This window comes from Gnatocerus cornutus, chromosome 1 (assembly GCF_029298725.1).
Source record: "Gnatocerus cornutus isolate USDA-ARS CGAHR chromosome 1, icGnaCorn1.1, whole genome shotgun sequence".
Lineage (NCBI taxonomy): Eukaryota > Metazoa > Arthropoda > Insecta > Coleoptera > Tenebrionidae > Gnatocerus > Gnatocerus cornutus.
The window spans coordinates 15,647,661-15,674,713 of record NC_142233.1 but is presented as its reverse complement, the minus strand read 5'-3'; the positions used below and the strand labels follow the sequence as shown (position 1 = coordinate 15,674,713).

General features: G+C 37.7%; 1 protein-coding gene across 25 annotated transcripts in view; it reads left to right on the top strand.

Annotated features, from left to right (window-relative positions):
• The window catches only part of shot (dystonin-like protein short stop), a 97,923-nt gene that overhangs the window by 32,563 nt on the left and 38,307 nt on the right, over window positions 1-27,053 (top strand). For 17 of the 25 annotated variants that reach the window (XM_088050017.1, XM_088050020.1, XM_088050021.1 and 14 more), the window contains 11 exons: window positions 6,845-6,862; window positions 11,321-11,380; window positions 11,506-11,595; window positions 11,847-12,017; window positions 23,030-23,309; window positions 23,356-24,269; window positions 24,316-24,684; window positions 24,813-25,286; window positions 25,337-25,781; window positions 25,828-26,624; window positions 26,671-26,754. In XM_088050017.1, coding sequence (XP_087906143.1) covers window positions 6,845-6,862; window positions 11,321-11,380; window positions 11,506-11,595; window positions 11,847-12,017; window positions 23,030-23,309; window positions 23,356-24,269; window positions 24,316-24,684; window positions 24,813-25,286; window positions 25,337-25,781; window positions 25,828-26,624; window positions 26,671-26,754 — 3,702 coding nt within the window. Of the gene's footprint in view, window positions 1-6,844; window positions 6,863-11,320; window positions 11,381-11,505; window positions 11,596-11,846; window positions 12,018-18,630; window positions 19,122-23,029; window positions 23,310-23,355; window positions 24,270-24,315; window positions 24,685-24,812; window positions 25,287-25,336; window positions 25,782-25,827; window positions 26,625-26,670; window positions 26,755-27,053 lie in introns of those variants that run through there. The other 8 variants (XM_088050040.1, XM_088050022.1, XM_088050039.1 and 5 more) reach the window with 4 other exon arrangements.

Below are 27,053 nucleotides of genomic sequence, written 5' to 3'. Positions count from 1 at the left end.
AAATTAGCACTTTTATTAAGACACTGAAGAGTGATAATCTCCACAAATTTCGTTGAAATTGAAAATGAAAAACAAAGAAATTATTGAATTTTAACAAAATTGGTAGCATTTTTTTTTGTTCATAAGACGAAAATTTCTAAAAATTCGTCTATTTGATCTAAATTTTTGGAAAATGAGAATCTTACTAAAACAAACAAGAGAAATAACATGCGTAAATTTTGTTTTTGTGACACCGAAAATGAAGGAATTACAGGGTATAAGAAACAATTGGATGCAATTTTCGCACTTCGCCAAAAAAAAATTTTTAAAAATTCTACTTTTTCATCTAAATTCCTCAAAATTAGCATTTTTAATAAGGGAGCCTAGAATGATAATTTCCGCAAATTTTGTTAAATTTGCATAAACAATGAAGAAATTACAGGGTGATGAAAAAATTTAATAGAATTTTCGTAGTTTTTCAAACAAAAATTTCTAAAAATTATTACTTTTGGTCTTCATTTCTCTAAATTAGCACTTTTAATAAGACAGCCAACAATAATAATGTCCGCAAATTTCGTCGAAATCGCATGAAGAATGAAGAAATTACAGCGAGTTGAATAAATTTGGTAGAATTTTCGCAGTTTTCCAAACAAAAATTTCAAAAAATTCTTATTTTTGGTCAAAATTTTTCTAAATTAGCACGTTTGATTGACACCGATCAGTGATAATCTTCACAAATTTCGTTGAAATTGCATAAAGATAAAAAAAATTGGTGGCATTTTTTTTGCACATTAGACGAGAATTTCTCAAAATTGTCTATTTGATCTAAATTGTTGGAAAATAAGGATCTTACCAAAGCAAACAAAAGAAATAACATGCGTCAATTTTGTTCTTGTGACATCAAAAATGAAGGAATTACAGTGTAGGAAAAAATTTGATGCAATTTTCGCTCTGCTTCAAATTTTTTTAAAAATTTCTCTTACATCAGAACTTTTAATAAAACAGTGAAGAGTGATTTTCCGCAAATTTCGTTAAAATCGCTTAAAGAATGAAAAAATTACAGGGTCTTAAAAATTGTGCTACAATTTTATTGTACTTTAAACGAATTTTTTTAATAATTCTATTTGTTCTAAATTTCAAAGAAGAATTTTGATGATTTCGTGCAGAATTCTGCTGTTTTCTTGCAATTCAGCCGTTGAATCTTGGGAAAAAGTGATGATTTTGTAGATTTCGTGCTCTTCTTTGCGAATTCAAGCCAGAAAACAACGAAAATCGGCGACAAATCGTCATTTTGCATCGAAATATGCGGTTTTCTCTAAGAATTTTGATGATTTCGTGCAGAATTCTGCTGTTTTCTTGCATTTCAGCTGTTGAATCTTGGAAAAAAGTGATGATTTTGTAGATTTCGTGCTCTTCTTTGCGAATTCAAGCCAGAAAACAACGAAAATCGGCGAGAAATCGTCGTTTTGCATCGAAATATGCGGTTTTCTCTAAGAATTTTGATGATTTCGTGCAGAATTCTGCTGTTTTCTTGCATTTCAGCTGTTGAATCTTGGGAAAAAGTGATGATTTTGTAGATTTCGTGCTCTTCTTTGCGAATTCAAGCCAGAAAACAACGAAAATCGGCGAGAAATCGTCGTTTTGCATCGAAATATGCGGTTTTCTCTAAGAATTTTGATGATTTCGTGCAGAATTCTGCTGTTTTCTTGCATTTCAGCCGTTGAATCTTGGGAAAAAGTGATGATTTTGTAGATTTCGTGCTCTTCTTTGCGAATTCAAGCCAGAAAACAACGAAAATCGGCGAGAAATCGTCGTTTTGCATCGAAATATGCGGTTTTCTCTAAGAATTTTGATGATTTCGTGCAGAATTCTGCTGTTTTCTTGCAATTCAGCCGTTGAATCTTGGGAAAAAGTGATGATTTTGTAGATTTCGTGCTCTTCTTTGCGAATTCAAGCCAGAAAACAACGAAAATCGGCGAGAAATCGTCGTTTTGCATCGAAATATGCGGTTTTCTCTAAGAATTTTGATGATTTCGTGCAGAATTCTGCTGTTTTCTTGCATTTCAGCCGTTGAATCTTGGGAAAAAGTGATGATTTTGTAGATTTCGTGCTCTTCTTTGCGAATTCAAGCCAGAAAACAACGAAAATCGGCGAGAAATCGTCGTTTTGCATCGAAATATGCGGTTTTCTCTAAGAATTTTGATGATTTCGTGCAGAATTCTGCTGTTTTCTTGCAATTCAGCCGTTGAATCTTGGGAAAAAGTGATGATTTTGTAGATTTCGTGCTCTTCTTTGCGAATTCAAGCCAGAAAACAACGAAAATCGGCGAGAAATCGTCGTTTTGCATCGAAATATGCGGTTTTCTCTAAGAATTTTGATGATTTCGTGCAGAATTCTGCTGTATTCTTGCAATTCAGCCGTTGAATCTTGGTAAAAAGTGATGATTTTGTAGATTTCGGGCTCTTCTTTGCGAATTCAAGCCAGAAAACAACGAAAATCGGCGAGAAATCGTCTTTGAAAATTTTTGAAAATTCGTGATTTAATAAGAACAGACAAGACGAACAACAGGCATATATTTCGTTCTGGTGACACCAAAAATGAAGAAATTACAGTGTGTTGAAACAACTGAAAATTTTGCATGGTTCCCAAAATAAAAATGTCGAAAAATTAATACTTTTGTAAGTTGATCCTCATATTAAGAGATTAGATAATTTTAATATTCGCTAAATTTATACCTATTACACACACAGGGTGTTTAATTTTTTTTTGTTGTTTTTTCTTAGTTTTTAAAATAAAATTTCCAAAAATAGCCTTATTTTAACAAAACTTTTGGAATTGTGTCACCTTTATAAAGAATCAACATGTGTTGCGTGTCACAAATTGTTTACCACGGAGAAGTTCGAGGGAAAAAAACCCTCCATGTCATAAACTAGTTTTAATACTTAATTGCGACTAGGGTAGCCTCCCCTAGCGGAAATAAAATGTCAGCTTCCTGGGAAAATAAGACGATTCTAAATAAGTCCAACTACAGACTAAAACGTAACCAAAACAATGTAAAAATATGTAATGTAATGTAAGACTGCACCTCTTTAGAATCTTAAATCTTTTTTCCTTAAGCTTGTTAAGAAGCGGAACGACTATCAATAAATCAATAAATACACTGTCTGATTTAACTTATAAGCCTTCTCTGGAATGGTATATGCCAGTACACTTTACAGAAATTTGATAACCTGCTTAGCTTCGTTTATAATAGTCTCTAATGAGAGAGAACAGCTGCGGATTGTTTGTTTGATTATTACACCTTTCTTCGGTTCGAATGTTCATCTCCTGATCATTTGCTTCATGCTCGAATGAACACCTGAATAAAGTATAGAGAGAGTGGAAATCAGGGCACGGATCTGATGATAAAGAAGATGAAGATGATTAACTTCTATACTAAAGAAAAAGGTGTTGCAAAGAACAAGAATTCACAAGGTTATATGACAGTTATGACCAATAAATTTTTCTGTCGCCTCTCAAAGTCTAAAGTTTATTAAATTAAGTTTTATCGTCGTTTTGATTGGCAGTTTTGTCGTTTTTTTAAAGCTGTGTCAACGTGATTACAGGTATTGATAACTACTAATTTAGACTTTCCGTCAGGCTTGCAGCTGTATAAATTTAAGTGTCAAATCTCTAGAAACGACAAGAAAAAATAATAATTCAGCGAAATAGAGTGCCGGTTCTGATCTATTTTTAATGCTAATTTCAAGTCTGTTTTTGGATTATTGTTTCACTTCAATATTTTAAGATTCTCACTTCACCGAGAAGTAATTTAATCGCAGAATCTGAAGAATTTCAAGGGCTATCTCAAGAGTGGAATGTGGAATCTGAGACAAATAAGTTGCAGGAATCTCAAAAGAATCTAGATTTTTATCAATTTATCTAAGATTTGTTTGATCCTGGGCAAGTACGAAATTTTAATCGGCCATACGTCAAGGGAATTTCGAGCACGGATTTGGAATTAGCGTGAAATTCTGCGTAAATGAGCACAATTGACGTAAATTTGCTTCACAAATAAATGAGAAATTGACCGAATTAGTCTTTTTGGGGCGATTTTCAAAAAACTTTTTTGGGACAAAATTGACGTTTGATGTCTTTGTGTTGTATATCAATCGAAAGAGCAGCTCGAAGTCTGTCATTTGGCCTAATTTCAGATCGATGGAACAAGTAGTTTCCGATCAAGAAACAAAAAAATTAACTTTTTTCATCGTTGAAGTTGGATTTTTTTTAAATCGACCATCGAATTTTGAAAGTTTGAGGGCTGATTCTAAGCAATCAAAGTGCTAGAAAAACTATGGCGAAAACCGCATCTTTCTATCTGTTGTAGTTTGGGAAATATTGGGCAATTTAAAAAATAAAATCTACCTGTTCGAATTTGTAATTAGTCATAACTCAGTTTTTTGTTGCTGTACTTAAATTTTGAGCACGGATTTGGAATCTGCATGAAATTCTGCGAAAATGAGATATAATAAGTGAAGTTTACTCCACAAATAAGCTAGAAATCGACCCAATTAGATTTATAGTACATAATTTGAGACGAAAATTTTTTTTTGAAAAAATCAAATTTTTTTTAATTTTCGAAAATAGAAGAGCGGATTCTTAATAAACAAAATGCTAGCAAAACTATAGCATAAACCGCTCTTTTTGATCTTTCGTTGTTTCCGGGATATGGAGCTCCTATGTTTCCGGACCTCCAAAATTTTAGCCCTCTAGCGACAACTCGAAATTTCAATCGGTCACAACTCAGTTATTTGTTAACGTAGGTGAAAAATTAGCACAGTTTTGAATTCAGCTTCAAGTTCTGCGTAAAATGTGCACAAATAACTTGTGTTTGCTGTACAAATAAACGAGGAATTGACCAAAAACTGTTTTGAAGGGATCTTTTCGGGGTAATTTTCAATAATTTTTTTCGACGTGAAAACGACCTTTACAACCTTCGAGTTATACATCAATCGAAAGAGCAACTCGAAATCTATCAACTAGTCAGATTTGAGATCGATCGGACAGACAGTTTACGAGTTTTGGTCAAAAAACAAAAAATTGAAAATTTTTCATCGATTGAGTCGCAAAATTTTTTTCCCAAAAAATTGACCATCGAATTTTCGGCCTTTTGAGGGTTGATTCTAAAGTAAAATTAACTGAGAAAATCAATGGCGCAAACCGTTTCTCAAAATCTTTTTTAGTTTCGGAGATATTGAGCTTTGAAAATTTTTCAACTCAAAATTCAATATCCGAAACTTTGATTGTTCATAACTCAGTCATTTCTGGGCTGATCCTAACGAGTTTTACTTTTTTGGATTCTGCGTGAAATTCTGCGTACAATGAGTACCAATACTTTGAGATTGCTTAATAAATAAGCGAGATATCGATCGAGTCTGAATTAGAGACCTTCTACATTAAAAAAAAATGAAAATTTTGAATTCGAACTATCTGAGATTGATTTCTGAAGTAAAAAATTGAGAAAAAACGATTTCGAAAAGGGCTTTTTTATATTTGCTAGAATTCCGGAAATATCGGGCAAAATAACTTCAAAATTTTGGTTCTCTGGCGACAACCCGCAATTTCAAACACCTCTAATTCAGTTATTTTTTGACTGACGAGAAAAACAATGGTGGGTTTGAATTTTGCGCGAAATTCTGCGTAAAATGAGCCCATATAGCTTAAATATCCTTAACAAATAACCGAGATGTCGACCGAATTAGATTTTCAGAGGGTGATTTTCAAGACGCTGTTTCGGGGCGAAAACTGCAATTAGTTTTATTGAAATATATATCGATCGATAGAGGAGCTCGAAATCTATCGACTGGCCAAATCTCAAATCGATCGGGTGGGTAGTTTACGAGGGGCGATCAAAAAACGAAAAATTGAAAAATTTTCATCGATTGAGTGCAAAATTTTTTTGGTTAAAAAAACGACCATCGAATTTTCGACTTTTGACTTCTTTTTCTAAAGGAAAATGTGCCGAGAAAAGCGATGGCGCAATCCGTTCCTCAATATCTGTACTAGTTTTCGAGATATTTAGCTTTAAAAATTAGAAAAATGAAAATCAACCATCCGTAACTTTGATTGGCCATAACTCAGTTATTTGTTGACGTACGTTAAAAATTCTCCCGGTTTTGGAATCAGCGTGACATTCTGCGTAAAATGAGCCCAAATAAGTTGAGTGTGCTTCAAAAATAAACGAGTCATTGACCAAAATCTGTTTTGAAGAGGTCTTTTTGGGGTGATTTGCAATAATTTTTTTCGAGGTGAAAACGGACTTTTAATACCTTCTAGTTATGCATCAATCGAAAGAGCAGCTCAAGATCTATCAACTGGCCAAATTTGAGATTAATCGGACAAATAGTTTACGAGTTTTGGCAAAAAACAAAAAACTGAATATTAGCACAGTTTTGGATTTTGCATGAAATTCTGCGTAAAATGAGTACATTTTGTAATAACTACATACAGTTCCCATAAGGGGACTCTGGAATCTCCCTCAAATAAAAAAAATAAGAAAACAGGTTTATATTCCCGAGGGATTAGCAAAATTGCTTCGGGATAATCCAAATCTGTCACCACAATTGTGGGAACCAACCGTTTCCTGAGAGTCCTGTGGGAACAACCCAAAACAGGATCCCGAAAAGTCTGAATTCTCTGAACAACAAAAACAACAATAAAACATCTCGAAGCGTCAGCAGCCGCTCCTTTTGTCTCGCCATGAATGAGCACTTCTTGTTTTTACCCACCGCAGAACCGTTGCATAATTCAGTCATTATCCTCGTTAATTTCAATGAATAATCAATCAATAATAATCGCCTCTAATTGTTATTTTCATGCTTCCTAGCACTGGAAATACATGAAGGTACGTCTGTTGCATGCTAATGTGAGATCTTATCCGAAATGACGTCATCATGTTTAGTGCGTGAGGAATCCGTTTAACCTCTTAAAATGTCACTGAAACGGCATCCGCGGTAAAAATAGGCGAAGTTAAGGAGGCCATTGTCGCGGGGCTAAAAATAGCGAACGTATGTCGGGGATCAACCCACACCGTCCCATTTGACAGACGAAAAAGTGGGGTTAGGGAAGTGTCATCCCCAATTGTTTTTTCAGTGCTGCCAACTTGACTAAGTGGCAGCGCCGCCACTGCATAATTTTAATTCGGAATAATCGATCGCAATTCCAATCGATTTCCTTCAAACCGCAAACGCTGAGGTCAACCGGTGAAAACGAAATTTCTTTCGTTACCCGTTAAAGGTACAGATGGAATAATAAACTTGTTTCGTCATAGGCGGCCATGTATGCACAACCAGGTTAGCCGGTCCAAGAAAATAAAGGATCAATATTACCACCATAAACGCATTTTTTAAGCCTCCACGACGGTATTGAGGTCTCGTGATAATTTTTTCCGAGAGCGATAATTGCGATTTATGGACTGAAAATGTAAGAAGGATTTTCCATAAATCTTTTGTGGAATCGCGCGGAATTCTAGAGCGCTGCCGTAATTGGCGGCCGTGGGTGACATATTAATTATTAACAATAATGTAGTGGTACGACTGATTATTATGAAAGTGATTTGTTGATGGCTATTTTTAGATTGATTTGTTGGCGCGGTTTATTATCAGTGACGAATATCTATATTTGGTAATCAATATCGATTGTGTCATAGCTATTTTGATCTGGAGATGATAATCTGATCTTCCAAAAATTTTTCGTCAAGGCTGCTGGACTAACTTACGTCACACGCAGGAAGTTGTCAAAGGAGAAATGTCACCTGTCACTTGAGTGGAAGAGCTCCCACACGTAAATTTGAGCAAATTTCAAATTCAAGAGAAAGTATGTTGAATTCATGTAGGAATATGAACATCTAGGTCATGTTACTTTGGTCAGTGACACCAGTTGTTTGTTAAATTAAGGATAATATGCGATCATTCTTGGAGACAGCCAAATTACACGCAGATTTTTTATGTTTTTTTGCATATTTTTTATGAGTTTGGTAACACTGGATGTCAGTCAATCATTTGAGGTTATGTGGAGTACGAAATGTCATGATTCAATTGTTTTCTTCGTGGTACCAAATGTCAAGGGCTGCTTGATCAAGAAAGATAAAATTGTTCACCCTGCATATGAATCAAATTTTGTTCTCTTTTTTTTCTTTGGTTTCTTCCACTTCTTGATATTTTGTTTTTGGATTGTTTATATTCGCCGGGTTCGTAAGGATCTCTAGGAAACTTGAGGAATATGGAAGGATTTTTTAACAATCGCACATAATTTCTAAACATTCCTTAGGGATATCCAAGGAAAATATGTAATAGGAGTAATTCTCTACGGAACTCTGAAGGTCTGCAAGGGACTTTAAGGATCTCTAGGGATATCTAAGCATCTGCAAGAATCTGAAAGAATTGCGATCGTAATCTCTCAGAATATTTTTACTTTTTCATGCATTTCATGGATTCTTTGATTCTTAATAAATTCTCTGATTTTTTTCCGAAGATTTTTGGGACTGGTTAAATTTTTCTCAACTTTTGTTGGAGTCTTTAAGATCCTTTTAACTTTCTAAGGACGTTTTCACGACTTAAGGTAAATTTCTTGGATTTCTAGCATACTCCTTGAGATCCAGGATTGTTAACAATTTTGTAGGACCGTCTGGAAAATTTTAGGACCTCGACTACTTTTCTGTGGCTTTCAAGATTCTTCAGCTTTATTTTCGTTCGATGGTTTCTTCAAAACTGCAGATTCTTTGAATTGTTTCTTCAATTCGTTCAGAATTCATTAGATTCTTTGAGATTTTAAGAATCTTGTGGACCATTTTAGGAATTCTTGGGCATTTTTAGAAATTCTACATTTTTTTTGATTTTCTTGGAATTTCTGAGATTTTAAATGCACAGTTTAGATTTTTTGACGTTCTTTTCGCTAATCAGGTCTTCTAAATTTCTAGAAAATTCTCTAGAATTCTTTAGGATTGTCCCAGGGGTTAATACTTCTTAAAAATGACATACACCTGACTTCCCCTGATTTCCTCGCTGATTTTCTTGTGATTTCGACTAATTTCCTTTGATTACCTTGTGATTTCGTCAAACTTCCCCTGATTTTGTAATGAGTTTTCTAATTTCCTAACGATTTCTTCTGATTTCCTAGTGATTTTCTTAGACAGATACACTGATTTCCTATTGAGGATTTTTTCGGATTCACTTTAGCTTTTTTGAGAAAATTTCTGGTCATTTCTAGCCATTTCTGGGATTTTTGAGCGTTTCTTAAACTCATGCAACACTACTTTTGATTTTCTAGGATTTTCTAAAATTTCAACTGCATTAATTTGATTTTCCAGGATACGTTAGAATTCCCTGAAATTATCCGACATTTTTACTATTTTTTGAGATTTTTTTTAGGCCTTTTTTAGAGAATTTTAATTTTTTTGGAGATTTTTTGAAGATTATTTGGAATTGTGTACAATTTTTTGTAGAAATTTTTCAATAATTTCTTTGCCGTGTTTTGGAAATCTCTCAAATTTTTGTGGATTTTTCTAAGATTTCTTGGAGATTCAGAATTGGTAATTTTATCGGAGATTTTTTGGAAATTCTGATTCTTGTAGGATTTTCAATACTGGTATATTTGTTCTGGGTTCATTCGACATTTTGAAAACATTTTTACGACTTTAAGGACATTTCTGTGGATTTTCTTACTTTTTTAGATCCTCACGATGTCCCGAAGATTCTATGGAATTGTTTAAGATTTTCCAAGATACTTTTTTGGACCCATTAAAATTATCCAGAATTGTTTACGAATTTTTTTGGATCGTCTGGAAAATTTTAGGATTTCGACTGCTTTTCTATGGTTTTGAAGATTTTTATTCTTCTTCTTTTTCATTCGTTCGGTTTCTTCAGATTCTTTAATTTGCTTGATTCATTAGATTCTGTGAAATTTTCTGGGATTCTAGACTATTTTTAGAAATTGTTCAACATTCCTTTTGATTTTCTACAACAATTTTCTAAGATTTTAAGTGCATAGTTTTGATTTTTCGACGTTTTTTTTTGCCTTTTAGATCTTCTGAATTTTTAGTAAATTCTTGAGATTTTTTTTAAGATTTTCCAGGATTCGTTAGGATTTTCTGGAATTTTCTAAATTTACCCGACATTTTTTACAATTCTGAGATCGTTTTCTTTAGATTTTAGACTCTAGCCATTTTTGACTTTTTTTGATATTTTTCTCAAAATTTCTTAGAGATTCTTTCATTCAGAATTCATAAGTTTTTGCTTTTTTTGAGAAAATATTAGATCATTTTTAGGATTCTTCAGCATTTTTACATATTCTACAACATTTTTTAGATTTTTTTTTTGAGGATTTCTTGATGATTCAGTTTTGATTATTTTATTGGACATCCATTTGAGCTTTATTTTTTTGATTTCTTGGAAGTTTTGAATCGGACGTTTCTCTTAAGTTTTCTTATCCATTTTTTTAAGATTTTTTGTGATTTTTCAAAGAATTTCAAAAAAACAATTTTCAAGATTTTTGGAAGCTCCGTGAAAGTTTTTGATAATTCACATTCTCTAGAAAAATTTCATTCAAAACAACTAAATTTCTGTTTTTTTTATGTTTTTAGGTTTCTTTGTATGCTTAAGATTTTTTCTTTTTTGTAATTTTAGGTATTTTCTTTTTTGGACTTTGTTCTTCTTTTCACTTTCAGGTTCAGGTTGAGGATTCCAAAACTAATTTTTAAATTCTACTGCTTCCTCAGGTTTTTTGATTCTGCGGGATTTCAAAATTTTCATAATTTTTTCTGCAAATTTTGGTTTCTTTGAACAATTCCATTTTTTGTTCTTATTCTTTCTTGTTGATTTTGACACTGAAACAAGTACCAGAAATTTAGTTTTTTGTTCTTAGACAACATTTATTCGAAAAATATAAGAAAAAACGATTATAAAAACCCTGGACGTGCACACAGAAAATTTCCATTTTTTTTTATTTTGAAAATTTAAATTTCCCCCCACCCCCCAAAAAAAAATTATTCCAAATATGTCAATATGTTACTTTCTCACAATAATCGAAATTTCGTTAATTTCGACTCAATCGGTACCAACTTAACCCACTCACAGCGTCAAGTATGACATTTCCTTTTTCATCAGAATTTAGTAGTTCAGTGGGTCGATGATTATATAAAAAGTAAACAAACACATTCTTTACACTTTTTAATGAAATGTGTGCGTGGATTGCGAAGGCGTATGATGTCATTTCCAAACAAAAAAAACAACAAAATTTTCAAAAACTGCGCCTCGGTTCAACTTCCTCCCTCGTCCCATAAAGTAATACTTTTCGATATTTCCAGACATACACGTGCTTACACGTGTGCGTCGTCGTCAACAACTCGCCATGTTGTCCGCCATCTGTAAGTTGAGTGTGAAATTGTTTTTGCACGGTTTTCTTGATTTTGTGCATGCTCTTCGTTTGTTTTCTCACCCAAATTTTAATGTGTTGTGATTGGACGGGAATGACCAAACTTTGTTTTTACAGGCCAATCGTCAAATCAGAGACCTCTTCGAGGACCTGCGCGATGGACACAACCTGATCTCTCTTTTGGAAGTTTTAACTGGCGAACAACTTGTAAGTCTTTTTTAATTTTGCTAATTGCTATGAATTGCGCTACGAATTGATTAAAACGTTTTGTAATTAATTTCCTAATCGAGCGACTACGATTGTGAAAGTTGAGCTCTTAACACGCCATTTTGGCGATTTGTTTTATGACGGGTATAAAGTTTGATGGATTATGCCATATAAATCACTAATTAAAACAAAGAAGGGAAATTTTCGACATTTTGACAACCATCCTCCTCACTCCCATTGGTTCTTTGCAGCCACGAGAGAGAGGAAAGATGCGTTTCCACATGCTCCACAACATAGACACGGCCTTACACTTCCTCCACTGCAAGAAAATCAAACTCGTCAACATCCGGTCGGAAGACATCGTCGACGGGAACCCCAAACTCACCCTCGGCTTGATCTGGACCATCATCCTCCACTTCCAGGTAAGTCGCAGCTTTCGTAGGAATTTTAAGTTGGCAACGCTGATGAACAGTTTTTTTCCGAGCGCCATTTTGTTGTTGCATGCCCTTTTAGTCTGAGTTTAATGGTGAATTTTTTTCCCCACCACTGCTCACGTGTTAGGCACGAAAGGTAAGGGACCATCATCTAGCCGGCTGACGATGTCAAAAGTGACAGTGCTACCAACGTAGAGAAGTCCCATTTATTTTTCAAGTTAATTATAGACAAGGACACTTCTAGTCTAGACTGAGCATGCAACGGTTTGTTGTGATGAGAGCATCACGCGAGGATTATTTGGGAATTTCCGGACAGTGGCGTACCGGAAAAAGTTCGCGCGTGCGTCCACAGATGGCGCTGTGTGGCCACTCTTTATTAAATTGGGAATATTCTCGTTGTTACGTTAGCAATGTTTGCCTTGGAAATTAGTAAATCAGTTGGCGAACCTGCGAACATGCAAGGAGGTTAATAATAACTAGAGGGAGCACGACTTTTTGATTATGGCTGCTGTCAATCTGAAGCAACTACGTAATTACGGAGGCGCAAGCGACCAACCATAAATAAATAAATATCAACGTGAACTCATTCAACATAACCTCAACTTACTAGTTTAAATTTATACATAAAAGCAGGCGCATCAACCGATAAAATGCTGCTAAGCGGGCTTTGGAATTGTGTTGTTTTGTAATGGAAACGTGTCAACAATCACATTAACCCCAAACTGTTAAAGATAACAAAAAAACTACAGTTTGGTGATTTTGGTTTAGTAAAGTTGGCAGCCATTGAAACTGATTCATTTCTCAATCTTGGAACTCCCGGGCCTCCTTAAGCAAATCGAGATTTGGAGACTTTCGTACAGGACAGTTGGCAGTAGTTTAAATTTGTACATAAAAGCAGGCGTACCAACCAATAAAAACGCTTCTAAGCGGCTTTGGAATTGTGTTGTTTTGTAATGGAAACGTGTCAACAATCACATTAACCTCAAACTGCCAAAGATAAACAAATTAAACTACCAACATTCCCGTCGCTCATTTGGCGCGTTAGAGTTTGGTAATTTTGTTTTAGTAAAGTTGGTAAAGCTATTGAAACAGTAATTCATTTTATCTTTATTATAAAGCGAATCGAAGAAAATCTGTGAAACTGCTGAGTTTTGGTCGTTTGCGTCGGTGTTGCCAATGTAACCATGTTACTTTAGATTTAACAAACATTGACATAAAAACAATCATACCAACATAAAACTCCAAATTGGGCCAATCTGACAAAATTGTTTCAAAACACACTAAATTTTGGGATAAAAACCCTTTTAAGTAGGCTGTGAATTTTCAAACATTGTTTTGTTGTTAGGATCTGTCAGTTAAAATGTTAAACTGTCAGATATTACAAAAATGGCTGACAAAATAGTTCAAATTTTTTCGGGAAATCAAGGTTTGGTGATTTTGGCACTTTACTGTACTATAAAAAAACTAACTCATAACCTCAACTTTCGTACAAATATCTGTAACGTGGTTCAAACCACGACATACGTTTGCTAATCGAAACACAGTGGCGGAGACAAAAAAAAAACACAAAAAAATTCTTTCATTTTTACAAAATAAATTTAGTTTGCTGGCACTTTCTAATCCTTCGCCACCAGCTTAGGAAATTATGATTAGTCACGAAGGAGACGCAAACGACTTGAGTCACGCCAAAGATCGCTTTCGCTTCGGTGGTTCCAGGAGGTTTTCTAATCAAGACGGCTGTGTGGGTGTCTTTTCTAGTCTTCGGTTGGTCAAACGTCAAATGGGGTATTAACACACGCGTTTTGCTGTCAAAAAAATCAAAGGCAATTTGATGACTTTTTCAGTTAAGAACACAAGCAAGCCATGAATTTCAATGAGATTTGGTAACACTGAAGAAACAATCGATGATTGACGTTTCAGCTTGTTTAGTGTTGCGTATTTGCATGGCGTTGTTGTTTAGTCTTTTTTCAGTGTAACCAAATGAAAACGCATTTTTCCCTAAGTGATTCAGTAAATTTATAGGTTATTTTTCGTGCAGAGATTTTTAAACATCAGCAGGATTTGAAAGAGATTAGTTAGATACCTGTAGTAAATAAATGTCAATTTTGGATGAAATGAAATGTGACAGTTCTTGTTTGACCTTCCGCAGAACCAATGGCAGAGCTGCATTTTAAATTTGGCGCCTGCAAAAAGTCGCTGCAGGAAAAATAGTCTTTATTGAGTTGGCATTTCTGTTTGCTGCATGTGGACAAAAAGCAAAAGCACAAACGAAGAAAGCAAAGTAACTGTTACCAACTGCGCTTAACAAAAATCCCCAAAGTCATTTTCTCATGATTCTAACCTCACAACTGTCTTAAATAACTGGAATTAACAATGGTGCACTGTTTAGAAATAATTGGATGCATCTAGTGAATGCAGTTATGTGCATAGAATGTGCTTTGCAACGTCACGGCTTGCAGTTTTTCCTTTTGCTGCAGCGATCTCCACCTGCCACCTCACATCAAACCTAGATGGCGCCACAAATCAGGCGTGCGTTCGAAATTGTATTGCAAAACTTCTATTGGTTATTTTCGTGATGGTAGCACTGTCATTTTGACATTTCGAAACTGCAGATTTCCATCGGTGATCTCATGCGGTGCCCATTTGAATATAACAGTAATTCTAACGAGAAAAAAACGTCTTTAATTAAGCAAAACGTCATCGTAATTCTCAGCAATTAAAACTACTTTGACTAATTAAACGTTGCGCACTGAATTTATCGCTAGACCATGTTAATTCGAATCGGAACGAGGTGTGTCCTAATCGTGCATTCACGTTTCTTAGAATTGGTCCATATATCACTAAAATGGCGTCTATTCGGCCATTATTTACTTGATCCATAGCGAAGATCACCTTTTGCCCACGCGGTGTCATAATCGTGACCATATAAAGTCGGGTCGCGATTTTGACAGTCGGTGAATTTTTATGTACTTCAAGTTACAAATACAACCCACGTCGGTGATACCATATGGTTGGATAGATTCCGTGCGATTGGCCATGGTCAATTGTGTAAGTTTGTCGAAATTTCGGCCCCAGGTGTTGACTTTTTTGCGTATTGTGAGAAGATTTTCCTCCGGTTCCAAATCATTTAACTCGAATCAATCACTTCGGAGCTGTAATTAATTAAACAAAGCTGAACCGTTTCGTTCCGCTTGGACGGTGTTGCCAACCTGCCAAAATGCCCAGCCCCCTAGAAATGACATCAGCCAACCTGACCCAAGATGCACGTGCGTTCCGCTTTTACAGTTATCTTTTGTTCCGAAAAAAAAACTGAGAAAACTGCAATCTCGAGATCAAAAGTCAAAACATATCTCGGGGTTCCCAGGAGGTCGTGAGGGAAATTGTGGATCGGAAGTTGGTAGGACGCGGATTTCGGTTGGAAACTGAGCTCGTTAAAAGAGGATGTTTGAGATGCTTGTTGGACTTAATATTAATTAGCTGTTTGATCTGCGCTTGGAGATAGGCAGCGGAAGAGGCATGGAGCACGATTTACAGTTTAAATGGTCGTGGAGCGGCAACACATGACGGCTAGTAGGCTTTGTGTGCTGTTTTGTCAGGAGGATTTGTCAACAATCGCGGTTTTGTGTGTCAATTGCTTGTTAACCTCAAACTGGCGGAATTGCCAACATTATTCGAATTCCCAGGCCGCCTTGGGCATGTCGGGATTTGGAGACTTTGGTACAGGACAGTTGGCAGTAGTTATAAAAGCAGGTGCACCAACTAATATAAAAGGCTTCTAAGCGGGCTTTGGAATTGTCTTGTTTTGTAATGGAGACGTGTCAACAATCACATTAATCTCAACCTGTCAAAGATAACAAAAAACTACCAACATTCCCGTCACTTTTTTGGCGGCTCAGAGAGTGGTGATTTTGGTTTAGTGCAGTTGCTGGCGATTAAAACAGTAATTAATTTCACAATCTTAGAATTCCCAGGTTCCCTTGGGCATATCAGAATTTGGTGACTTTGGTACAGGAGAGTTGGCAATAGTTTAAATTTATACATAAAAGCAGGCGCGTCAACCCATAAAAATGCTTCTAAGCGGGCTTTGAAATTGCATTGTTTTGTAATGGAGACGTGTCAACAATCACATTAACCTCAAACTGTCAAAGATAACAAATAAAACCACCAACATTCCCGTAGCTCCTTTGGCGCCTCAAAGTTTGGTAATATTTTGGTTATGTACAGTTGGTAGCTATTGGGAACAGTAAATCATTTTATCTTTACGGTTATAAACCGAATCGAAGAAAATCTGTAAAATTGCGGAGTTTTAATTGTTTGCGTGAGTGTTGCCAATGTAACAAAGTTACTTTAGATTTGACAAACATTGACATAAAAAACAGTCATACCAACATACAACTTTAAAATGAGGCAACCTAACAAATTTGTTTAAAACACAGTAAATTCTGGGATAAAAACCCGTTTAAGTAGGCTGTGAGATTTGAAACATTGTTTTGTCATTATGATTTGTCAGTTAAGATGTCAAACTGTCAGATATTACGAAAATGACTACCAAAATAGTTCAAATTTCCGAGCTGTTTGGAAAAATCAAGATTTGGTGATTTTGGCATTTTACTGTTGGTAATTATTAAAAAAGTAGCTCATTTTAGAAGGTTTTATGTTTACAAAACGATAATTTTATGTTTTTAAGTTGGTAGCTATTCAATTGACAAATTTTATGTTTATAAAAACGAATCGAAAAATATTTTAAAACTGCGGAGTTTTGGTGTTTTGCGTAAATGTTGCCATTGTAACAATATTTCTCTTGATTTGACAAATATTGCTTTAAAACAATCATACCAACATAAAATTACAAAGCTGACAAAATTGTATTAAAACACTAAATTCTGGAATAAACGGAATAAAAGGCTGTGAGATTTGAAACATTGTTTTGTCATTCGAATCTGTCAGTTAAACAGTCAAACTGCTACCAACATAATTCAAAATTCCAAAACCAAAGATTTGGTGATTTTGATACTTTAGTGTTGGTAACTGTTATGTTTACAAAACGAAAAATTTTAAGGGAATTTAAAAAATGTAGATATTGTCACCAAATAATAAACAAATGAATAACAAAACATATAAAAATTAGGTGTACCAACTTAAAATTCTAAACGTGGAATACTACTTCACTCCAAGTCGGCATGGGAATTTATGATATTGTTTTTTAGCAGTCACAATTCTACAAGTCAATTAATCGTTAACCTCAAACTGTCACAGATAACAATCAGAGCTACCAACATAATTCAAATTTCAAAGGGGCTTTTAACAAATGTGGGTTTTGGTGATGTCACCAAATAGTGAACAAATGAATAAATAAAATATAGAAATCAGGCATACCAACTTAAAATCCGAAACATTTAACACTGCTAGAACCTGGAATAAAAACAAGCTTAAGTAGGCGTGGGAATTTACAATATCGTTTTTTGCAGTCACAATTTTGCATGTCAATGAATCGTTAACTTCCAACTGTCAGAGATAGCAATCAGAGCTACCAACAGTTAAAATTTTCAAGCTTTCTTTTTTTGGTTACTTTAGATTTGTCATAAATCAGGCGTACCAACATTTAGAAACTGTGGAAGGCCGTGCAATTTGAACAATTTTTTTGTCATGACAACATTTCCGTTAGTTCGTCGTTAACCTCAAACTGTCATAGAGATGCATAACAGAACTACCAACATTATTCAAATTCTCGATTCTCCTTTGGCGCATTCGAGATTTGATAATTTCAGTGCAATACAGTTGGTAATTATTGGAAAACAATTCACTTTACAATGTTTATGTTTATCGAACGACAATTTTGTTTTTAGTGTCTATGACGTCAATATCAATGTTGCCAACTCTCAAATAAGAAATCTTCCAAGTAGGCATTTCCCGTGATCTAAATGACAGATTGTTGGCAGCAAAAGTTAAATTCGTTGCTGCCAACATGTTAAACCTAAAGAACTGGAGAAAATTGCCAATTACGGCACCATACGTTTCCAAACCGCTTAGAACGAATCGATTGTTTTCTTGAAATGTAAATGCAAAATTGTTCGCCAGATGTGTCTATTATTTCACCGGAGCTGCCACGTGATGTTATTCATGGCAAGCTTATTTTTTCCTCTTTAACGCCAACGCTCGCCGCTTAATTGAGCCAATAAATAAATATCAATTATAACGCAAAAAGTGATCTTACGGTAAATTTTCTGAGCTCATCTCTTTGGAATTCCTCCGAATCTACCCAAGAATTCGTCACCATTTCCACTTTGCTGCCTTCTGCTTTGCAAGAGCAGTAAGCACCGGAAATATGGCCATCAGACCGGAAATAATCAGCCTCACATGGTGAAAATAAAGCACATCCGTTAGTGCCACGGCGACTGGATTAAGGCATCGATTGCCGATCCGCGCCACCTCGTTTACGTAAACAAGAATCAATACGTCCCTGTCACACATTCTTGTTTTTTTCTTCGATTTGCTAACCAAATAAGCAAATACGCTCACCTGGTGTTAACACGTTGGTGGGGCCGCGATCCGCCCGCGTACGGCCCTGCGCCCACCAACAAATGCAACGCTCCATGAGCAAGGCTAACTGCGATCCATCAGTATTCACCGACGCTCACCTGACGTAACACCTGCTGCTGCAAATGTCAACACAGTGCGCGAGTGGAAAAAGACTCAAAGAAAAGTGAAATGTACCGATTCGTGAAGGATGATTCCTCCTCGTCCAAGCGCCTTTTCGTCCAAGGAACGTCGCAGGACCGCCGAGTCGGCCCTCCCATCGTCACGCACTTCTCCGATCCGTCGGAAATCGACAACCTCCAGGCGGTGTACACCAAGAAGCACCTCTCCACGGAGGTGTTGGGGAGTTCCATCGAATCCACCAAGACCAGCAGGAGAGCCGAAGATGGTACTCGCAGGATAACGACGCGCATCGTCCGGAAAGTGACGACTTTAACGCGCGGTGAGGAACGAAGCACCGCCGAGGATTTAACGAAAAGAGCGGCGACGAGGAGCATCCAGAGCAGGGAGGACGTCGCCAGAGCCGCCGAGGCGGTCTGTCCGAAACGAGTCAAGGTTGGGATACATTCTTGTTTGCGGTTTTAATTGTTTATGGCAGCGTCAATATTTGATCAAGTGACGTAACGACGGTTCACTTGCGGTACAAACGGTGTCAAGACCACGCAAGTTCATCGCCAGATCAAAACATGGGCTCTAAACACCCCTTTTTGCCTTCTTAGGCGTGTCACGGTCAACAGATGTAAATGATGGCGCTATTATTCCAGTTTAGAAAAAAACGTGTGGAGGTAGCGAAAACTTTCACGTTTTTCTGACACACCTCTTTGCGTAACGCGAAGAAATTGCATCCGCTGGAGATCTTTGCCTGGATTATGCAACATTTTCGCATTTTGCCAACGAAACTGAGCCAATCAAGAGCTGACAGTTCGCACAACTTCGCCGGATTTCAAGCCAATTTCCTAATTTTTATGCTTGGCTTTCGATGGTTGACATATTTAAAGATGAATGCAAGGATGGAGGACAAACACTCGACAGGAAATTACTTTTGTTAGAGTTTTTGCGTAATTTACCGCCACATGTGCATACAGGGAAACGATTGTTTTCATAATTCCTCTAATTTGAAAAAATAAATAGGAGGCGTTGCGTGTTTTTCTATGGGTTGGTAGTTCTGTTATTTTTGACGTTTTAAAATCAACAATTACATCACTGAATACTAATGCTTAACCTCAAACTGTCATCGTGACGTTTCAACGGAGTTAGCAACATTTGTTTATTTCCACAGCCTGCTTAAGCACGTTTGACAAATTTGACAGTTCATTCGTTGAAAGAAATTAATTAATTGTGAAGTGTTATAATTAAATGAGATCTATTCAGATTACGGAAGAGAAACAGTTTCTTAGCTCAATTATAGCTATTATTACTTCCCCCCCCCAATTTCTTACATGAACTTATAACTATAAAATCATAGCACTCTCAATTTGCTGTTTTGTAGTTATAATTATTAGTGTTTTGATACGATTAGTTAATTTGATACTTTGATGAAGTTAGTTACCAGAAGACATCTTAGGATTAAAATTTTAGTTATTCTTTTGTTAATTATCATGGAATAATTAAATTAAGTAATTAGTTAACTGACTTTACGGCACTTATAAAAATGGTTTAACTTCAGTTATAGTTAAATTTTGATGTAAATTGATACAATATTAGTTAAAAGAGCACAGTTATAACTATTATTGGAATCACCGCTAGCTATTTTTGATATTTAATTAAAATTTATATTTTTCTACTATTAACTAATTTTTGATAAAGAACTAAATACGATTTGGACATTTAACTTTTAGGTATTTGTCAATCTAAGACAGTCAGTTAACTATTAATTAATTAGACAAATTATAAGAATAATTAGCTAAATGGCGGAAACAGTTTTAGCTATAACTTTGATTAGAATATAGATTAATATAGAATACTGCTATAACTATAATATTATCAAAATTTAACTACTTTGCTAGTTATGATTGTTGTTTCGAAGGAATTAGCTAATTTATAGTCAGAATTTTGTATCTTTGGTTTAACTCCGCCTACCTTTTGGGCCAATTAAATTTTAGCTGGAAGTCTGATTTACTCTGCAAAATTTTGATAGTTCGTCGATATTTGCTAAAAGTCGGGGTAGAAATGTCCACACATTAGAAGATGAAGCACCATCAAAATCGACGAAACTTTCACGATTAATTGAATTCTGGCAAAACCGCAAATCTTCTTGACATGTGTGACACTTGAGCCGTAAAATTTTTGATTATGTTGAGTAAAGGAGGCTAGCCATTTCTTGATTCGACAAATTCAAATCGTCATTTGTTCATGTGGGCGGGGTTAAACCAAAGTTATAAAATTCCGACTATAATTGATTTTGAGGATACTAACAAAAATTTAAGAGATATTTGAAAATTTTACTTCTAGCTATAAAATTTATAGTTACTATGTGCAAAAATAGTTAGATGAATATTATAATAAGATAACGCAATGGTAAAGTTACACAATTAACTATTTAGAGTTATTTGATTTGACTTCAAAACTACTAACCTATAAAAATATTGTAGCTACAATTATAGTTAAGATCTGATGGTGCTATTACGTGAAAATTAGTTAAATAGAGACGGCTATAACTATAATATCAATAGAAATTAGCTAACTTTGATAGTTATGATTGTTTTCTCGAAAAAATTAGCTAATTTGATTGATTTTGACGCTACTAACTAACATTTTAGAGCAATCTAAAACATTAACTTTTAGTTATTAAAATGTATAGTTGCTAGATGCCAAATTAGTTAGATTGATATTGATACATGATCGCTCAATTATAGAGCCAAGATTAATTATTAACTATTTAGAGTTATTAGAACTACTTACTTCTAAAAATATTATAGCTACAATTGTAGTTAATAATTAATGGTAAAAATTAGTTAAATAGACACGGTTATAACTATAATATCAACAAGATCTAGCTACTTTGATGGTTGTGATTGTTGTCTCGAAGAAATTAGCCAATTTGATTGATTTTTATGCTACTAACAACCATTCCAGAGCTGTCTAAAAATTTAACTTTTAGCTGTAAAAATTTATAGTTAGATGTCAAATTAGTTAGATCGATATTGATATACGATAGCTCAATAATAGAGTCAACACTATTGGCTATTAAGAGTTATTTGAACTACTAACCTCTAAAAATATTGTAGCTACAATTATAGTTAATATCTGATAGCGCTACTACATGAAATGGTAAAAATTAGTTAAATAGGCACGGCCATAACGATAATATCAATAGAAATTTGCTGTTTTTGTGGTTATGATTCTTGGTTCTCGGAAAAGAATTAGCTAATTGTCGGTTTTACTACTACTATTTAAGTTTTACTACCCACATTTATAAAAAGTCGGCCTCTAACTATAAAAATTAGTTAGATTAGCACTGATATCAGAAAAAAGAAGTGTAATTGGTTCGAAACTAATTACACCATTATCAGTGCTAACTTAATTAGCAACTACGACAAGGAATTATTTTTATAGTTAATTAATGAAAAATTAGTTTTTACTAACTGATGTTGCATTGTTGTTAGTTAATTATTCTTATAGATAGTTCTAGTCGCCTGGATTTAGTAAGAGTTTATGTTGCGACGAATACTAATCAGTCAAAAGTCGGCGTTGGCCGTGAAGTTAACAAATGTGTTGGTAGTTTTGTTTTTTTGACAGTTTGAGGTTAAACATAGACTAAAATGCAATTATGTCAGTGCTAACATTTGTCAAACGCAAAACAATGGTACCAACATGAAAAAAAAACGCAAGGCCTTCTAAAAGTCCGTGACTAAATCTATTGAACCTTATCAGTATCACCTGCAACATATCGATCTCTTCCTTGTTTTCCTAATACGCACCTTCATGAATAAAACTACAAAGCGACCAAACAGAAACTCAAGGATCTTCGGTAATAAAATTGATACTCGGCTATTAAAAACAAACGACATGAGCGTGGAATTTCGCTCGACACCTCCGTATTCATTATTGCGGTATTTACCGGTACAAAAATCGGACACAAGAAGTCACTTTAGAAGTTTTTCGTCGTGAATAAATTATGCGTCCATGAATGGAATAAAAGATGATCTCATGCGTGCGTTTTTGTGAAAACGGTGCTGACGAGGAGTATAGCGTGTGGTGTGAATAGGAAATGAAGCGCGAAGCTTTAATTATTGCCATAATGAAGTGGCAAGGCAGGGCCGTATTCAGGTTTCGCGGAAAAAGTAGAAACAAGTTTCGCACTTTCGCTGGATAAAAACAGTGGAAATCATGAGACAATGCACAATTGATTCTTCTTATTTCAATTTCTCTGTGGAAATTGACGTATGTTGGTACACCTGTCAACCTCGGAAGAGAACTAGAACCCAAAATCCGGCCACTTCTTACGCTTACTTTCGTTGCAGATCTCCGACATAGTCGTCGGCCAAGAATCCAACGTTTCCGCTAAAGACTACCTCCTGCGATGGGCGAAACGCACCACCCACAAGTACCCTGGCGTCCAAGTCAAAGACTTCACCAAATCCTGGAGAGACGGTCTGGCTTTCAGCGCCATCATCCACCGAAACCGCCCCGATCTGCTCGACTGGCGCAGCGTGAAGACACAACGAGCGAGCGAGCGAATGGAAACCGCCTTCTACATCGCCGAACGCGAGTACGGCGTCACCAGACTCCTAGACCCTGAAGGTACTTTTACTAACTTATTTCGGCGAGACTACAAGTTTTTTTCCAGATGTTGACACTCATGAACCCGATGAGAAGTCACTCATCACCTACATCTCCTCGTTGCACGAGGTCTTCCCCGAGCCGCCGTCCATTCACCCGCTCTACGATTCCGGCGCCCAACAGCGCGTTTATGAGTACCGCGAGCTGGCGTCATCTCTTCATATCTGGATGCGCGAGAAGTACTCGCTGATGCAGGACCGGTCGTTCCCCAACACCCTCATCGAGATGAAGAAGATCGCGACGGAGTTGTCGAGATTCCGAACGGACGAACTCCCTCCGCGGCAGCGCGACAAGAAGTACCTCAGTCAGCTGTACCACGACTTGGAGAAGTACTTTAAACAGCTCGGAGAAGTCGACGTCGAGCCCGAGCTTCGCATCGACAGCATCGAGCGGAATTGGCAGAGGTTGATGGGAGCGTACCAAGAACGCGAACGACACGTCCAGGACGAGATCAAGCGGCTGGAGAAGCTGCAGAAGTTAGCCGAGAAGGTGCACCGGGAGGTTAAACAAACGGATGCTGGGTTGGATACCATTGAGAGGACGATCGGGAACGAGTCCCGGAGGATCGAGAGGATGCACCCGTTGGAGGCGAAAAAGATCGCCGATCAGTTGGACCAAGATCTAGCGAACGCGGAGGCGAGTATTCAGGTGTCCATCGGAGATGTTTCCACGCTGAAGAACGGAAGGTACCCGCAAGCCGGGGAGTTGGACAAACGGGTGAAGAACTTACACGAGCGATGGGTGCATTTGAGGAGACTCCTCCACAATAAGATCGTGGGGCCTTTGTCGAACCTCAGCTTCCCGGTGGAGGAGAGGACCGTCACCAAGCACATCCGCACGGTGCAAGAAACTAGGAATGTCGAAACGAATCCACACTTCCGGTCCCTCCAAGAGCACATCGAGTGGTGCAAGAGCAAATTGGTAAGTCGAGGACTCACCTGGGGGTGGTACTAACTTCTCCTTGTAGAAACAATTGAAGAAGGCGGACTATGGCACCGACCTTCCGTCGGTTCAGGCCGAACGCAACTTCCACCAGAATGAGCATAAGACGATCGATCAGTTCCACTCCAAGGTGGAAATGTGCGTGAAAGCACGACAATACTTCACCGGTGAAGAATTAGCTCTCTACAACCAACACCTGGGGCAACTCCAGAAGGTCTACGCAGACTTGTTGTCGTTCTCCACCAATCGAATGACGGATTTGGACAGTTTATACGAGTTCATCCAGTCAGCGACTACCGAACTCCAGTGGCTCAACGAGAAGGAAGAAGTTGAGGTTACCAGAGACTGGAGCGACGTGAAGATGAACGTCAGCTCCGTGGAGAAGTACTACGAGGTAAGCCCCATTTTCTCCCAATTTTTTCATATTCATGTTTCTCTCCGCTCATGCAGCAAAATTACGGATCTGGTTATGAGGTAACGTGGGGATTTCTTCGACCTCCTTCTCATAGTGTTTTCTTTCAGAGCCTAATGAACAAACTGGAGAAACGCGAGGATCAATTTACCGCGGTCCAAGAGCGCGGCGAGTACCTCATCCAGCAGCAGAACCACCCGGCGACGAAGGCCATCGAGGCGCACATCGCCGCCATGCAAGCGCAATGGGCGTGGCTGCTCCAACTCACCCACTGTCTAGAGACCCACCTGCAGAACACCCGCAACTACCAGCAGTTCTTCAAAGACGTGCAAATCGCCGAAGAGTGGCTGAAGGAAAAGGACGATGTGATGAACACCGAGTTCAGCCAAGGCGACTTTAGCTTGGACATCGGCGAGAAGCTCCTCCAAGGCATGCAGATGCTGAAGGACGAACTCAACTCCTTCGGCGATCAAGTCCAGACGCTCATCAGCAGGTCCCAGGAGATTGTCCCGTTGAAACAACGCCGCCAACCGGTCACCAGGACGTTCACAGTCATCTCCATCTGCAATTACAAACAAAATAACGTGAGTTTGGGGTTTTACCAACACCACCACCCTTAAGACTTCTTTTGCAGTTTGTGATTGAAAAGAACCAAGACTGCACCCTGGTGGACAATTCCGGCCGCATCAAATGGCGCGTCCAGAACTCTAAAGGCATTGAAGCGCAAGTTCCTGGAGTCTGCTTTGTCATTCCTCCCCCGGATAAAGACGCCATCGACGGCGCAGAGCGCCTCCGAAGACAATACGACAGATCCATCGCGCTGTGGCAGAAGAAGCAGTTGCGGCTGAGACAGAACATGATCTTCGCGACCATCAAAGTGGTGAAGGGGTGGGATTTACCCCAGTTCATCGCCATCGGAGCGGAGCAGCGCAACGCCATCAGACGCGCGCTCAACGAAGACGCCGACAAGATCATCGCCGAGGGGGACCCATCGGACCCCCAGCTGAGGCGGCTGAAGCGCGAGATGGACGAGGTCAATCGGCTGTTCGATGAGTTCGAGAAGAGGGCGCGCGCGGAAGGTAAACTGAATGTTGTCACCTGCAGGTGTTAAAGTTTGTTTTGCAGAGGAGAGTAAGAACCAGACGCGCATTTTTAACCAGCAGATCTCCTCCTTGGAGCAGGCTTTGGACGAAGCCGAACGAATTATTAATAAGAGAGTCATCGCGCACCTTCCTCGTGACATCGACACTCTCCAGCACCTAGTCCTGGAGCACAAGGAGTTCGAGTCGCGTCTCCAGAACCTGGAGCCGGAGATCGAACAAGTCAAAGACACATTCCGCAGCATCACTCTGAAGACGCCTCAAAACAAGAAGGACCTGGAGAAGATCCTCGACAAGTGGAAGTACATCTGGAACACGAGCAACCTCTACATCGAGCGGTTGAAGTGCATTGAAATCGTCCTCAACGGAATGGAGGACGCCACTTTGGTCATCTCCGAGTTCGAGAGCAAACTCGCGTTGTTCAACGAGCTCCCGAGCACAGAAAAAGGACTGGAAGGCGTCCACGACGACCTCCTGAAGCTCCAGTCGGCGGTAGGTCAACAACAGATCGCCATGGACCAACTCAACGACGATTTCGACAACACGAGACGATTGACAGAGAAGTCGCGTCCGAACCAAAGGGGGCCCCACAGCGACGTGGAGCACCTCGACAAAGAAGTGCAGAAGTTGAACAGCAGGTGGAGCGCCGTGTGCTCGCAGTTAGCCGACAGACTCAGAGGGTGCGAACAGGCGTACAACCTCCTGAGGAACTACAAGAAGCCGAAGACGAACGAGGATGCGTGGTTGGATGAGCAGTACGGGAAGTTGGAGAATCTGCAGCCAATCAAAGAGCGGGCTAAGGAACATCTGGAAGCCACAAGAGTAGGTTTGGTTGGGGTGTTGGAAGGTTGCTGATCTTTTGTTTTAGAATTTGTTGAATAGTGTGTATGAGAGGGCGCCAGTGATCGAACAAGTGAATATCAACGGTGGAAAGTTCATTCGTGAGGGAAAGGTAATATCCATAGGCTTACCATATTGTCATAACATGTTAGGACTAGTTAGATTGAGTGCGTTGTTGTGCGAATGGTACCAATTGTATCCCGTCGTTGTTCAAGGGGGCACCCTAAGGGTGCCCCCTTTCGTTTAACTGTACTAAATGTTAATCTATTAAATGTTTTAAAATCGTGACCTGGTCGGTGGTAGGTACCACCCATTCTTCTCAACGTTTCTCCACTATTTCTGCTTCTGCCTCTACTTTGTACAGTTGAGTTCTTCCCCAGTTTAAATGTTGCGACTGTTTTATACCACACG